General features: G+C 44.2%; 1 protein-coding gene across 2 annotated transcripts in view; it reads left to right on the forward strand.

Moving 5' to 3' along the window:
• Positions 1–16350, forward strand: part of RASA3 (RAS p21 protein activator 3) — a 147716-nt gene that overhangs the window by 64482 nt on the left and 66884 nt on the right. For both annotated transcript variants that reach the window (XM_053384310.1, XM_053384309.1), the window contains exon 2: positions 8509–8626. In XM_053384310.1, coding sequence (XP_053240285.1) covers positions 8550–8626 — 77 coding nt within the window. In that variant the 5' untranslated portion in view covers positions 8509–8549. The remainder of the gene's footprint in view (positions 1–8508; positions 8627–16350) is intronic.

Below are 16350 nucleotides of genomic sequence, written 5' to 3' on the forward strand. Positions count from 1 at the left end.
CATACACATATATGGGTACTTCCTTTTAGCAGGGTTTGCTAACTTAGGCCTGCTATTTTTAAGGGAAATTGGCAAAAGGGACGCTGCCAGTATGTACGGATTTTCCCGGACATTTTGCTGATTTCCACCCAGACACTGCTTTGGACTGCAGTAGTCCGGGTATGTCTGAGAAATTCCTGACGTAAGGCAACCCTAGCTAACTAAACTGCGGGATTTTATTTTATTTTTAAACAAAAGCAATTTAACAATTAGTAACATAATAACGCCTGGTGTTCACTTGCTTTTCACTTTTGTGGCATTTTCTGTTAGAGAAAAGGCTCTTTCTCTGAGAGCATGAAGTGTTCAATGCAAACATCTCAGAGCAGATTTGGAAATTACAGCCACCGCTAAAACTTTTACCAGGTGGGATGCGTAATTAGCAAGGGAAAAATTGCTGGCAGGGGCCACATTTTACAGCTTTTATCATCTCTAGAAAGTCTTCCTGATTCTTGACTTGTAGTTTCCTGTCAGTGTATGGTTTCATAAGTTCACATTCTTACTCTTACATCCTTTGATCTAAACTTGGTGATTTTGCAGCTACTGTCTTAGAGCAGGTGTTGCTAAATTTGATGTGAACTCAGGAATGTGGAGGTTGCTGCTCTGCTCAAAATCCCATTAAGGAAATGATTCTCCCCCCCCCCCACACACCTCTGCTGTGCGTGTTCTAAAATGGGCAGCTTTACTTACACAGGTCCCAGAGCCCAGCGCATATGCAGTTGCCATTCCTGTACATGGGGAACCTCCACTGGACGCCAAAAAGAAGTCATTGTGTTCAAAGCAATGTGCTGAAATTTATAGCTTCATGAAGTTGTGGATAGGAGCTTGGCATCTCAGAGGCAGATCTCCTCTGAGAGTTATAGGAAGGCAATCACATGATTTTGAGTTCTTTATCTTTCCTATACCTCAGAAGGGACGCGGGTGGTGCTGTGGGTTAAACCACAGAGCCTAGGGCTTGCCGATCAGAAGGTCGGCGGTTCGAATCCCCGCAAGAGGTGAGCTCCCGTTGCTTGGTCCCTGCTCCTGCCAAACTAGTGGTTCCAAAGGACGTCAAAGAGCAAGTAGATAAATAGGTACCACTCCGGTGGGAAGGTAAACAGCGTTTCCGTGCGCTGCTCTGGTTTGCCAGAAGCGGCTTAGTCATGCTGGCCACATGACCCAGAAGCTGTACGGCAGCTCCCTTGGCCAATAAAGCAAGATGAGCGCCGCAACCCCAGAGTCGGTCACGACTGGACCTAATGGTCAGGGGTCCCTTTACCTTTACCTTTATGCCTCAGAAGGAGAATACTGGACTAGATGGGATTCTTGTTCTCATGCAGCTATGCTGTATTTCTGATCACCATCCTCTTATAAATGTCAGTTTGGGGATCTAGGACTGTAGTCAGAAATTCTTGAATGCCTGCAGTTTGGATCTATGTCAAATTTAGGCATGCATTAGTAGATGCTTAAGTTTCCTGTCTCAAACCGTTCATCTAAAAATAACTTTAACGTGGTCGCATTTAATTCCAAAAGAGGAAACCTCTAGGGGGAAGAAGCAGGTTAGTTAAAAGGAAGTTGGAAGGGAGGATCCAATCTCTTCTGGATCTTGAAGATCATTTAAAACCACTATAATAAAAGCTTAGCTGGAATGCACACCACAGATTACGAAATGCACAGCCAACTTCAAGAGGACACCAGCGTGGTTATTACGCTAAGTCAGAGAAACCATAAAATGGCAAGACAGCGTATGACATTTATTGTGGGCTCAAATAAGTCATTAGCAGTGCAATCCTATGCATGTCTACTGAAAAGTAATCGCCATTGAATTAACTGGTACTTACTCCAGATAGGAGTGTATATCAGATGTGGAGACCCTTCGTCCCTCCGAGATGTGGCTGAACTACAACTTCCATAATCTCTAATATTGGCTTGCTGGGGCTGATCCAAGTTGTGATTCACTTGCACCTGGTGTATACAATTGCAGCCTTAAGCTTTCCATCATCATCATCATCATCATCATCATCATCATCCGTATCCTTGCTTAAGGATATCTGCTGCCTGGTACCCAAAAGCTGCTTCTGATTCTCTGGACCATTGGGCACCAATCATGCTATTGCTGGATTCATAAGCTTGGTCTAAAGAATGTCAGAGTGAAATCAGTTTTCTTGTGAATACCCACAAACACAAGTTTCTCTCTTCGCCTGGCTGTTTTGGTTGTGGCACCAGGATTGCTTTTTTACAGAACTCTAAATGCTCTCTTGTGGAGACCTAGTTAAAGCATACTCTGCTTTTTGTTTTTAACCAATTATGTGACTTTAATTGTTTTGCTTTTGTTGTATTTTTGTTGTAAACCACTCCAACCCTTTTAAATAGAAGAAAATAGGGTATAGATATCAAACAAAGTAAACTAGACCAAGTCTCTTGTGTCCAGTGGGGCTTATTCCCAGATAAAAGTGCACTCCTTATCTTTTAGCATCCATAACAGCTAATCTTAAAGTAGTGCAAAATGTGAGAGATGCCCATCTCATCTTAGTCTAGGCAATCAGATAATACAAGAGGGAAAATGTTCTCACTCAGCCCAGAGCTTTAAAGTACTGAAATTAGCATCCGTAAAAAAGCCTTCAAGCTGAGACCACGATAATGCATGATTAGGAAAGCTTAATATATGTGTATCTATCTGTTCGCATAAAAATGAACTGAGAAGATTTTCACAAGCTTTAATGCTATGCGTGTAATTAACACGCTCCACTTTTTAAATAACTGCTGCCAAGCACTGCTGTGAAACTTCTAACAAGAACATCTGACCGAAATAGAAAATGAGATCACAGTTCCATGCTGTTAGATGTCGATATCAAGAACAGTGGAAATGCTAAAATGGCATACAAGCTGTGAAAGAGTAGTTTGGAATGATATTTATTGGTCTGGCTTGGTGGTGGAAATGAAAGAACAGCGGAGGCTTTTAAGCCCCATGCAGTTTTTCGGGCAATGCTGATGACAAGTTAAAAATAGGGGGTTGGGGAGCCAAGTTGTTTAACTGGTTCACGTATGTCTGAACTTGGATAGCAAAGGAGCTCCATTAGATGAGAAGCAATATTTCATTGCATTTACTAGGAATACGATGCTGTTACATTAGGCGATTGTACTTCTCGAGCAGCCCAGAGTTCACCCCCCACCCCCATACCGGCCTTTGCTTCCTTTGGGCCAATTCCCAACTGCACATGCAGGAAACATTAAGTCAGAATTGAAAGGAAAACCCACTGCGGCTTGCCACAGAAAACAAAACGAAGAGATAATGCACATGTGCTTCATTTTAAAATAAATCTATGCCTGTTGGCTTTAATGTTGCTTTGGTTCACATCCTATGTAATGCTGTCCGGTCCCAGTTCTTTTTTGTTTCATTCCAGGAGGTGTATCTTTGCAAGCAAAATGCAATCCTCTGTGATCATGGGCGTAGCCAGGATTTTTGCTAGGGGGTGCTGGCCTTTTGTTGGAGGGGAGCAGAACCTCAGTTAGCTATGTATTTTTATTTATTTTTGTTGATTGGGGGGGGCAGCTGCCCCTCCCTGTCCTTCCCCCGGCTGCCCATGGCTGTCATATTAAAATGGTGGTTCATTTTAATAAGAGTTGTGATTAAAATTAGTGCATTTCCTTAACTGGGGTTATCTCTGGTGGTTTATTTCTGGATATTAAATAGAGCAAAAATCCTTAATGTGTGTGAATGGATGCATGCGCGCGCGCGCACACACACACACACACACAGCCTCTAACTGTTGAAAGGCAGGCAGTATTAGGTTTCTAAATCAGGTCATGCACATAGCCATCTGCATACTGATTCGGCAGCCAGAACCCTAGATTTTCAACTGACCTGTTCCTAATGTGAGCATTGCCTGCCAGCACCTTGTTATGTAGTGAAGCAGATTAAATTATGAGGTTTAGTGTGTGGCTTCCGCCACACAGGGGTTTGTCTTTCATGCCTTCCTATGACACACATAAAAATCCAACTCCTCGCCCGCTATTCATAAGAAAACGATTTATAAGGAGAATTCACTTCTTGGATATCTATTCTATGATTCTCTTCCTCCCTCCCCCTTCCCCGAATTACACTCCATCCATCCCGGGATAGGATATGAATCCAGGCTTTTAAGTGGAGCCGGAAGTTACCAGCACCCAATTTTGGGACTTAATAAGAACATTTCAGTGGCGGTGTAGTCTAAACCACTGAGCCTTGGGCTTGCCGATCAGAAGGTAGGCAGTTCAAATCCCTGCGATGGGGTGAGCTCCTGTTGCTCGGTCCCTGCTCCTGCCAACCCAGCAGTTCGAAAACACCCCCAAAAAGTGCAAGTAGATGAATAGGTACCGCTCCAGCGGGAAGGTAAACAGCATTTCCGTGCAATGTTCTGGTTTTGGTGTTCCATTGCGCCAGAAGGGGGTTAGTCATGCTGGCCACATGACCCGGGAAAAACTGTCTGCGGACAAGCATCAGCTCCCTCGGCCTGTAAAGCGAGATGAGCACCTCAACCCCAGAGTCATCTGTGACTGGACTTAACTGTCAGGGGTCCCTTTACCTTTTAAGAACATTTAAGCACATGCCTTTCCCTCGCTTGTAAGGAACTTGCTTGTGTGTTGCAGTTGTGTCACAGGGGTTTAGTCGATTGATTGATTGATTGATTGATTGTGCTTTTATATCACACCATTCTTCCATTGTGAGGTCTCTGACAGGGTCCTAAAGTCCTCCTTCCTCTTTCCCGAAACCTAGTCAGTGCTTTCCCAAGTTTGGGAAAGGGGTTGGAAGGCTCTAGAGTCCAGCCAGAGCATTGCTTCTCCTTCCCAAAGACTGGTGCCTCAGCTGGCTTTGGGAAGGTGGGTTTGGGCAGAGAGGTGGGGTCAGATCTTTGCCTTGCCCCCTGAGCATGCAACAAGGCCATGTGTGACCTGTGGGTTCCATGTCAAAGTACTCTTGTGGCCCCACTTGGTATGAAAAGTTGGGCCGCTCTGTCATAGGTTTTTTGTTTTTTAGAAGTGCACACAGGTTCTGTGGCAGAGAAGTCGATGTGAAAAGCATTCACCAACACTAGGCCACTGGTTTCAAATTTTCTAGAGCGCCTGAGGCAACATCTATGCAGTTCACGCTGCATGGCAAGACGGTCTTATTAATGGCGGCGGTCTCCAGGATTTCAGAGCATCACTGTAAAATAATCCATGGAAACTGGAAATGGTTTGAGCATTCAAGAATATCTCACTGAAGAACTGACAAATTCCCACACATTACTGAAAAGACGTCTCGTTTTTCAAGATGACGTGGTACTTCCTTTTTTATGCACTCATTTGTTAGAAAGTTAATCTCTTTCTTTTACTAATGTTCTGGTTTCAGGCTTGCGATGAAAAGCGTGAAAGCATTCACCTGACATAGGCCTTTTGAATTGACTCATTCAAATGTTTTGGGGAATAGGATGGAAACGTATTCTCAAAACAGTTAAGCAAATGCAAGCCCTATGTGGGCATTCGGGTTACTCGCATGTAAACATTAGTGCAAGAGGGGAGCAAGCTCTAGTGTGTCGCCCTCATCCCATGTTACAACTCTCCTGGAATTTGAGGGTAAACATTGAAGCAGGGAACCTCCTCTACTTGTGGCAATTCCCCATGCAATCCAAAACCCTGACTGGGGAAAAGAGATGTGCTGGAGGAGGCGGGGCTTGGCAGCATGCCCATAAAGGTAAAGGGACCCCTGACCATTAGGTCCAGTTGTGGCCGACTCTGGGGTTGCGGCGCTCATCTCGCTTTATTGACTGAGGGAGCCGGTGTACAGCTTCCGGATCATGTGGCCAGCATGACTAAGCCGCTTCTGGCAAACCAGAGCAGCGCACGGAAACACCGTTTACCTTCCCGCTGGAGTGGTACCTATTTATCTACTTGCACTTTGACGTGCTTTCGAACTGCTAGGTTGGCAGGAGCAGGGGCCAAGGAACGGGAGCACACCCCGCCGCGGGGATTCGAACTGCCAACCTTCTGATCGGCAAGTCCTAGGCTCTGTGGTTTAACCCACAGCGCCACCCACGTCCCTATGTTTACTTACATGTGAGTAAAAAGAACACCCAAATAGGACTTACAGTCTTGGGTAGAACCTAAAAGGAATGGTATTAGGAGGTATTAGCTCAAGAATTGCAAGATAGATAGTTTCTCATTAAAATTCAAGCCAGATACATTTTCCCCACCTTGCCTACAGCAGATATTGTGCATAGTTAGGTAGTATCGCTTGACTCATTTGGGCCTATTGTCGTAGTTATCGGCTGCTGTTGCTAGTCTCTCTTCACTTCCTTCCTCCAGTTCCGTTGAAACTGGGTGGTAATGAGTGGATCCATGCCTGCCATCTCAACGGTTCCAACTGGACACCTGAATCTTAACGCATTCAGACGTGGTTGCAAATAAGATTCACCCATCCGCTCACAAACTGCTACCCCTTGGTATCTTATCAGGAGAGAGTGTTCTGGGTTTTGTGTATCACCTGATGATAATCTCTCTCTCTACTGCAGAAACACAATAAAACATAGAGCGCTTGCTTCTGGAAATCCTCAAGGGAGCAGAAAAGGCTTGGAAAAAAACCATTTGCAAGTTTTACGGAGTGAAAGGGAAAGTTAAATTCGTTTTCTAACGGGCTTCTGACTTCTACTGCACCAAACTGATTAGTGGACCCTTTCTGACATGGAAGCTGCTGCGCTATGACTCCTTGTTCTTGTGGAGGCAAAATGGCACCAGCCCTATGAAACGTGGGACAAATCCACGTTTTTACACTTTTTCCTGTGGCAGGAGTGGTTGATGCCGCTTTGAGAAGCTGCTGCACTGTGGACCTCTCCTAGATGGTGGGCGTTGAGACTTGCAAAGGAGTGTGGTTTTGTCAGCTCAGATAGCTTACTATTGGCAGTTGTCAAAAGTAACGGTTTAGGGCGGTAGCTGGTACAGTTGTTGTTTTTTAAAACTTTTTTTATTCAAAATTAAAACAAAACATTATCCAGAAACGTATCATCCTTATTCCCCGCCCCCCGTTTTCCTTCCCTCCCCCCACCCCCACCCCCCAACTTCCCTCAGTTCCAGCCTTTGATTTCTCTAAGAATGTTGTTTTCTGCATGTTACACAGTTGTATAGATCCTCAAACTATTTAGCTGATTATTATCAATAAAAAGTTTGTGAATGTTTATTCAAAGCCAGCCAAGGAGTCCAGTTTGCTTTGTTGCGTCTTCAAATACTTTGTAAAGGGTTCCCATTCATCTTTAAAGTCGCAGTTATCCTTGTCCCGTAGCTTATATGTCAGTTTTGCCAGTTCTGCATAGTCCATCAATTTTTCTTGCCATGATTCTTTAGTTGGGGTTTCTTCAGTCTTCCATCCTTGTGCTATTAGAACTCTCGTGGCCGTTGTCGCATACATGAAGATGCTTTTCAGCTTTTTCAGCTGGTGCAGTTTTAAGAATGAGATGGCATTTTAAAATTACATGCTCAGTATTCTGTGTTCCCAGCCAAATGTGATTTTACCGTGTGTGTGTGTGTGTGTGTGTGTGTGTGTGTACCTTCTCTGTCTCACTATGCACCTAATACAATGCATATCTCCACATGGATACTTGATAAAAAAAGAGGTTCACTTCTTCCCACCTTTCTATGCTTTGTCCTCTGTGAAGGGGAGGGGACACAACAGAGCCTTAGATAATGTTTGAACTGGTCAGAGATTGTGTGTGTGTGTGTGTGTGAAGTGAGTACAGTAAGTACTTATGCAGGGGTTATGTTCTGGGGATCGCTCCAAATTCGCATATACAGTGGTACCTTGGGTTACATACACTTCAGGTTACATATGCTTCAGGTTACAGACTCCGCTAACCCAGAAATAGTGCTTCAGGTTAAGAACTTTGCTTCAGGATAAGAACAGAAATCGGGCTCTGGCGGCGCGGCGGCAGCAGGAGGCCCCATTAGCTAAAGTGGTGCTTCAGGTTAAGAACCGTTTCAGGTTCAGAACGGACCTCCGGAACGAATTAAGTACTTAACCCGAGGTACCACTGTAGTCAAAGTCCATTGGGTTCAATGGCGGGTGGAGTTGCCAAAGTCTTCCCTCGATGCCCACTTCCTTCAAATTTTATTTTATTTTATTTTTTAAATTGCCAAGCATGTAAAGCTGAATGTATGGAGCTAAAAGTGCATAACTTGTGGGTTTACTGTACTCCACTCCTATCAGTGTTGTTACCTCTTCAGGGGCTTTAGACAAGAGGCCGAACCCAAGTCCCCATTGTAATCCGATAGCTGAACCACAATACTGTACTAGGCATTTTAAATGTATATTCAATAGGAGTAAAAGCCTGAAAAGTACTTGGGTATATTCAATAGAAACATCTGCTTTACGTGATGATTGCCTCCCAGCTTCCACAAGTGGGACAACATTTTAAGAATTCCAAAATTTAACCGTGCATTGTTTCTCCCAATACGTTTCCCTAATTCTTTTCCTCTTCTTTTTAGGAGAAGCTAAAAATCTTCCTACGTATCCAGGGCCAAACAAGATGAGGGATTGCTACTGTACTGTAAACCTGGACCAGGAAGAGGTTTTCAGGACCAAAATAGTGGAGAAATCACTATGGTAACAACATTTATTTTGAATTAAAAAGTATCCTAGCAGTTTTCTACTGTACATTTATTTGGAGTTCAAGATACTTTATTTTGCTTTCTGGAGAAGAGCTGCATCAAGCGCCTGTCACTTGTATAAATTGCCCAGTAGTATCTCAGAATCCTGGCATCTTGTATTTTTCCTTGTAAAAACACACACACAAAATGTTATTTTCTTGAGAAAACCCATTTGGTAGGGCTGAACTAGATGTATAGAACCCAGTTATACAGAATTTTGCATCATGGGGGGGGGAGCTTGTTTGTGTGTCGCATGTTCCCCAAATGTGTTCCCCCCCCAAGTGTGGATTGCGGGTATTGGGAGCGGGGCTGCCAGAGACATGACAAAGGGAAGTGTAGTCGAGTGGTTACGGTTTCACTTTATCTGTTGAAAATCCATGGAACTTTCAAGTAAATGCTTCAGGTTTTTTCAGAGCACTCCTATAGTTGTCTACTCAGAGGTAAGTCCGATTGAGTTCAGTGAATCTTATTCCCATGTACATGGGTGTAGGAGTGAATCCTTAACTCTCTTGTCAATTGAATCCTTCTCTCTTTCTCAGAGGATGAAGCTCCACGTATTTTTACATTTCAAAGATCATTAAAATGGCCCACAGGAGGGTTTATTGTCTTCATTGACGTCACTTTGCTGGACTAATCCAATAACCCTTTCCTATTGAGAAAATAAGTCCTTTGAGGGTGGATGGAAGAGGGGGGGAAATGTTATTTTTAGACATTCCTATAACATTAAACTGGTGCGTTGTAGCTTCTCTGCAATCATGATGTGCTTATTTCTAGCAAAAGCCTGTTTAGCTCTCAAGATGCGACCAGGGAATGTTTCCTCTCCCCCTGCCCCCCCCCAAAAGCATCATGTCTTTCTCTCTAGCATACCCTTTCCTAATAACTTAGTGAGGGCAGGGATGACCAAATTTGCAAAGCTCAAGGTGGCAATCCTGTGCACACTTATCTGAGAGTAAGCCCCACTGAACAGAGCAAAGCATTATTTCGTGTAGACATGTGCTGGATTATACTGTAAGAGCCTTTGCAGAAATCTGTGTACAGCAGAGGAAGCAGTTTTCGCCAACATGTCTCCTCTGCCCCTTACTGAAGCAATTTCCCTCAGGTTTCATCTAACTTTGCTTTAGTATGATGAATGCGATAACTTTCTCAACTGCTAATGACTTGTCCAAGGGACACGGGTGGCACTGTGGGTTAAACCACAGAGCCTAGGACTTGCTGATCCGAAGGTCGGCGGTTCGAATCCCCGCGCCGGGGTGAGCTCCCGTTGCTTGGTCCCTGCTCCTGCCAACCTAGCAGTTCGAAAGCACATCAAAGTGCAAGTAGATAAATAGGTACCGCTCCGACGGGAAGGTAAACGGCGTTTCCGTGCGCTGCTCTGGTTCACCAGAAGCGGCTTAGTCATGCTGGCCACATGACCCGGAAGCTGTACGCTGGCTCCCTCGGCCAATAAACGAGATGAGCGCTGCAACGCCAGAGTCGGTCACAACTGGACCTAATGGTCGGGGTCCCTTTAAGTTTACCTTTAATGACTTGTCCACGATGCTTATTTTTTTCTGTCTCCCACCTACACCTGTGCCTGACCCACCACTTTCCTTTAACTCCCCAGCCCAAAATACAACCCCCAGATTGAGTTCTCACATGCATTCTGTCCTCCTGAGCTTCTTGTGAGCTGAGAAATGGGAGTGGCGAAAGACACTGACAAAACGGAATTAGGCAGAGGTGGGGCACAAGGAAGTCGGTCTGCCCTTCAGTTTTTTTGATGGCCACACCTGACACTCACAACAGAATTTGAACCACTCAAGAGCAGGTGAATGCAGTGCTGACTTGACCCACTTTCTGAGAATGAACATCCTTTCCTTTTCAAGCAAGGGTGGAGTGGAGGAATCAGAAAGGAAAGGATGATTAAGGTTGTCTGTCACTACTTGCAGAAACTGCTGAAATGCATTTAGACTGCAATTAGGCATAGTTGTGCCCTGTTGATTTAACCTCACGCAGGATTACAACCTTAGTGAGTTTAAGAGGTCTCTGCAAAGTGCAGTAAGAGGGAACAAAAGATTTTGTTAAAGGTTTACTCATCGGTGAGACCATTTGGATCATCATGCTCAACATTATATTTAAGGAATCAAAGAATAGAATCTCAATCCCAATGAAAGAATGTGAATATTTGTTCACATCCCTTGCCACTCTTCTCTCTCTTCTTATGTTGGATGCTTATGTTTTCTTCTTATGTTGGATGCTAAGCTCCATGAAGCAGGAGCATGTTCTATCTTTTTTTTTTTTTTAATGCTGTAAGCTTCCTGTAAGTTGCTATTGGTGTGTACATAATTATACAACAAGTTAACAGGCAGGCAAAACTTTTTGTGGCTCGAGGACATACATGCTTCCTTCCACTATCTACTGCAGAGTAATTTTCCACAGCAGGCTGACAATCGCACATGATCCATTCCTCTCTCTCTCTGTAGCTGTCGATGTAAGTTAATGATGAGCACAGGTATCTGTTCCGGTCCATACCTCTTAACCAATTAACCAAAAGGTGGTGCAGAATGGTACCTTCAAGCAGAACATGTTTTACCCTGGACAGATAGCAGAAATTGCATCTGTTCTCCAGTTCCTTTAGGAACTTTGGCCGTGACTGACCAGTGGTAATTACTTAATGTCACACTTCACTGGGGCAGATTGCAGACATCTAGGCAGTCTTCACTCCATTGGAATCAAAGCTTTTAAGGAGCGCACATTCTGTAGCGAATGTCATTAAGGGTAGGGTTGTGCAGACCGGAAACTTTTGACATTTTCCCTGGGAAGATTCCACGTTTTTTTCAGCCCTTTCCCACCCTAAATCCCATCCAAGACCCTTAAAAAATGGAGATGGGAGTGATAAATGCTACATCCATCTGCATTGCTCCTTCCTGGATTCTAAGGTACATAGTGGCATCAGGTTATCCTTATTCAGTACTTGCAGGTAGGCAGATAGCCATGTTGCATGGTGCTGGAAGTGAGAGCCATCGGTCCATCTAGAGAGTCTGTGGAGTGTGCCTCTGGGGGTAAAGTAAAACCACTGCATTAGAAGCACCTAAGTGACCACACTGGGGCACAAGCCTGGGAAAGTGTGTATGGAGGTCCTGGGCTGCCCAGATGACACGAGCCCCCTTTCAGCCTTGCTGATATGGTCCAAAGGAAAAGAAAGCAATACATTTGGCACTAGCTGGACTGCAGGAGTTACTGGAAGGAGGCACACAAGAAGCCATCCAATTGTCTTAGGGACTCTACTCTGGATTTGTGTAGGGTTTACTCCTTAGCTCAGGGGTCAGCAACTTAAGGCCCATGGGGGTCATTTAACCAGCCCATGGACCCCCGCCGTCCGCTCGGGGACCCCCACTCAGTCGGCTCCTGTGTGCTGCGGTAAACCAGTGCAGAACAGAGCGGGGACCTCCTTCCGGCGGCGCTGGCTGGCTTCCCATTGGCTGCAGGAAGCTCCTACAACCAATGGGAAGCTGTGCATGCCTCCTCCGTGCCAGAAGGAGTGCCAGAAATAGCGCTTGCGAGTGCATGCGTGCACACACACACACACACACACTCCGGCTTACCGCAGCGTGTGCGGGACCGTGAACTACCCCAAGCCGCAAAAACTTTGCCAACCCTTGCCTTAGCCTGTTCTTCTCCTGAAGATAACCTGCAAGGAAGTGGAGGTTAAGGATCAAGAGTTTTCCTTCTCCTAGATGGATTTAACCAAGAAAATGGGTTTAACAAATGAATGCATCACTAATAGCTCAGCCAAGCCAGTTGCAAATAATATAATATAAAATTAGACTTTCCTTCATTGTTAGTCTGGGGGTTTTTTTGGCTGTATAAACTGCTTGGACCAAATCTGGAAGTTAAGTGGAATCATACATAAATATTGAACTCCTGTGAATAAGCATATACAGTGGTACCTTGGGTTAACTTAATTTGTTCTGGAGGTCCGTTCTTAACCTGATACTGTTCTTAACCTGAAGCACCGCTTTAGCTAATGGGGCCTCCCGCTGCTGCCGTGCCGCTGCTGCACAATTTCTGTTCTCATCCTGAAGCAAAGTTCTTAACCCGGGGTAATATTTCTGGGTTAGTGGAGTCTGTAACCTGAAGCGTCTGTAACCTGAAGCATCTGTAACCCGAGGTACCACTGTATATATTTGCCCATATGAATTATCAACATTGCCACATGTTGTGAAGTTCTTCTGCAGAAATTGATTCTCTAGGTGTGTACTCTTTCACGTTGTAGCTGGTCAGTCGTCTTATGGCGAAAAGAAGAATACTGGAGAAAGCTTTTGCAAAAGCTGTAGCTTTGGTTCCTGCCTCCCACTTTGTCTAGTAGTTCTACTTGGCTCTGAACCAGACCATCATGCCCAACGGGTGAACTGCTTATGAAAGTGTGTCACAACAGGGCTGAAAAGATTTCAAATACCCAGAAGCTACTATCAAATATTTAGGAGCAATCACTATTCAGAGCTGAGAAAATGCTTAAACTAATCCATGAAAGCTTATGCCATAATAAATTTGTTACTGTTTTAATATGCCACAAGACACTTTGTAGTTCATGTAGTTCATAAATTTCTAGTTATCCTGCCTTGCTTTTTTATAACCCCTCAGCACCTCAGATTTTTCCAGTCCTGCTATCCAAGGCTGGGTGCGTGTATGTGTATGTACACACTCTCTCTCTCTCTCTCTCTCTCTCTCTCTCTCTCTCTCTCTCTATCATTCATTCATCCTGCAATGCGAAATGCTGAGGTGATCCAGAATTCAAAAGTAGCTGGATGAGCAGGGAAGAAATAGTACTGAAAGCAAAAGTATATTCAAAATACTAGGATTTACAAGTTATATTGTTGTCAGTATCCGTCTGTCTTGGGAGACGATGGAAGAGTGTGTCTTTGGGGCTAAAGTTGAACTGTTGGAGAGTTACAGCGCCTGCTGTGGCTGTAGATAGGGGAGAGACATGTTTTGTTGCAGCTGGGGCAGACGGAGGCTTCCGGGTTTTGCTGCTATAGGTGCACCATGGAGAGTTGGAGAGTTACAGCGCCTGCTGTGGCTGTAGATAGGGGAGAGACATGTTTTGTTGCAGCTGGGGCAGACGGAGGCTTCCGGGTTTTGCTGCTATAGGTGCACCATGGCGTTTCATCTCTTGCATTACTGTTGAACGCTGCTAATAAAATTCAAATGAATACCTCATTTTTGCAAAATTCAAAACACTCACATTTGATCTAAATTTCTTTTAAGAGATTAATTCCCTCCTCGCAAGAAATTAATGTTAACCCGTTTATAATGAAGCTCTCCTGGGAAGGACATGAGTTCATTGCTGGAGCTAGTCCAGAAGTAAATTCGCTCAAGAGCGGTTTTTTATGATTATTATTTAAAGGATTTTATTCTCTGAACAGATCTTTTTGGCCACTGATAGGATTGGTTTCGGCTTCAGTAAAGAAGAAAAGCTTCAAAGATTCTACCATGTCCTTTGATATTTTGATGGGTTGTAGTGAGCATTAGAAGTAAATGGCGTTTGAATTATGTCCAGCAGCATTGAGGCAGTCCCAGTCCCCTTGAGGAGGCTGGCTTACTCCATTCTGCTCCAAGACTGCCCAGGCCAGTCCTCCCTCCCTCCAGGCTATGCTAGGTTGGCTGCCTTTTGCACCTTACGATAATGGATACTGGCATTTCTCTCAGCGTCTGAGACTTGGGAGCAAATTAAAAAAGAGTGTTCCAAGTGTGGGGTGAAACGTTGCCCACCAAGACCTGCTTGTCCAAAGGATCTTCAGCATGATTGGGGGGGGGGAAATATTTGCAATTTTTAAAATCATTTTTCAGCCAAATATAGGGATGCCATATTTCTCTAGTGTCACACGGGTGGTGCTGTGGTCTAAACCACTGAGCCGCTTGGGCTTGCCGATCAGAAGGTCGGCGGTTCAAATCCCCGCGACAAGGTGAGCTCCCATTGCTCAGTCCCTGCTCCTGCCCACCTAGCAGTTCGAAAGCACGTCAAAGTGCAAAGTAGATAAATAGGTACCACTGCGGCGGGAAGGTAAACAGCGTTTCTGTGCGCTGCTCTGGTTTCTCCAGAAGCGGCTTAGTTATGCTGGCCACATGACCCGGAAGCTGTACGTCGGCTCCCTCAGCCAATAAAGCGAGATAAGCGCCGCAGCCCCAGAGTCGTTCGTGACTGGACTTAACGGTCAGGGGTCCCTTTACCTTTATGCATCTCTAATTTTGGCCGTATCTTTTGTGAAACTCATGTTCTTTATTCATTCTTGTATGCCCCCCCCTTTAGAATGACGCAGCCTGACTGTTGACAGTTTTGTAGCGAACCTAGGATTCAACATTACAGCAGCTTCAGTGGCCTTGCTTTGCTTGTCCATGGAGTGAAAAGGCAAAAATGACTTCCCAAGGCCGCCCCTTGTTCTTTTTAAGAATGCTACCTCAGAGGGCCCTTCCTGAATTTGGGAGAGTACTTTTTTTGGGGGGGTGCTGCTGCTGTTACTTCAATGAGGAAGCTTATTTGAGACCTGTTGAATTGGCAGAATACATCTCTCAATTTCTACCATAGATCAGCACCCCTAACTGATGAAGCCGCTTGGTCGCTAGCAGGAGTTGGACTGAGGTCATGAGTGTATGAACGGAAGTTTCTCGTAGACACTTTGAGTTCCAGGAGGCACCTTTTCCACAGCCCTGTTAATTTTCTTTATATTTGCATGTAGCTCACAGTTGCTAGGAAGTACTTTTCATTTGTTCCAAGAGAATGAATCAGGCATTTCTAAACATTGTAGACCAGTCAGAGGATGTAATATTTTCTGTGGCATTTTAATGACTTTTTTTTTAAAAGCACATTTAAAATCCACATGTAAGCAATTCTATTTGGGATGCTCCATTATTAGTCACTATATATATACATTTTTTCTTCCTCATTTCCATCCCAAACACGGAGTAACACAATAAACATCAAGTCTGCTTTTTAAATCTCTAGCTGAGAATTAGATGCAATGTTTTTTGACTCCTAAACGGTGTGAATGGCTGTCGTCTGAGAGACTGAATGTTGTGAGAGAGCTTGTCATGCAAAATGTTTTAAGCGTTATTAAAGTTTTAAGTTCCTTAAACCATTTTGGTTAAGGCGCCGCAAGAAGCCACTTAATACTGAGAGTAATTCCATAGACTCCGTCAAGAAGTCAGTTGTGGGATTTACCTGTAATTGCTAAATTTCATTATATTTCTGGTGTTAGAAGATTAACTCTGACAAGGTTTGCAGTTAAGGAATGCAGACTGTTACACCCACATATTTAATTGTTTTCTATCATTGCACCTGACTAATACTTCAATTAAGCTGGATCATCAATATTTTTTTTTATTAAAGTGTACAAAAACTTAATGGGAAAAGAACCTTTCACTGTTTTCCCAGCCACAGCTCCTTCAGTTTCTGTGAATGATGGCAATGACAGCTGTTGACAAGAGCAGCAGACACAATCAAGATGAGAAATAACTTTCAAATTAAAGACAGATTTGTAGATAAGCCTGCAGAAATTCCTGGCTTGCACTTGCTGCTAATTTGCTTCTCCATATACACATGGAAAATAAAGTGGATGTTTGATTTTCATTTATGTCACAAACGTACATTCCGACATTTATTCTTATATCCAGTCTTCGAAGCAGATGTCACATTTTAGTGCATTT

The sequence above is a fragment of the Podarcis raffonei genome, chromosome 4 (assembly GCF_027172205.1).
Source record: "Podarcis raffonei isolate rPodRaf1 chromosome 4, rPodRaf1.pri, whole genome shotgun sequence".
Lineage (NCBI taxonomy): Eukaryota > Metazoa > Chordata > Lepidosauria > Squamata > Lacertidae > Podarcis > Podarcis raffonei.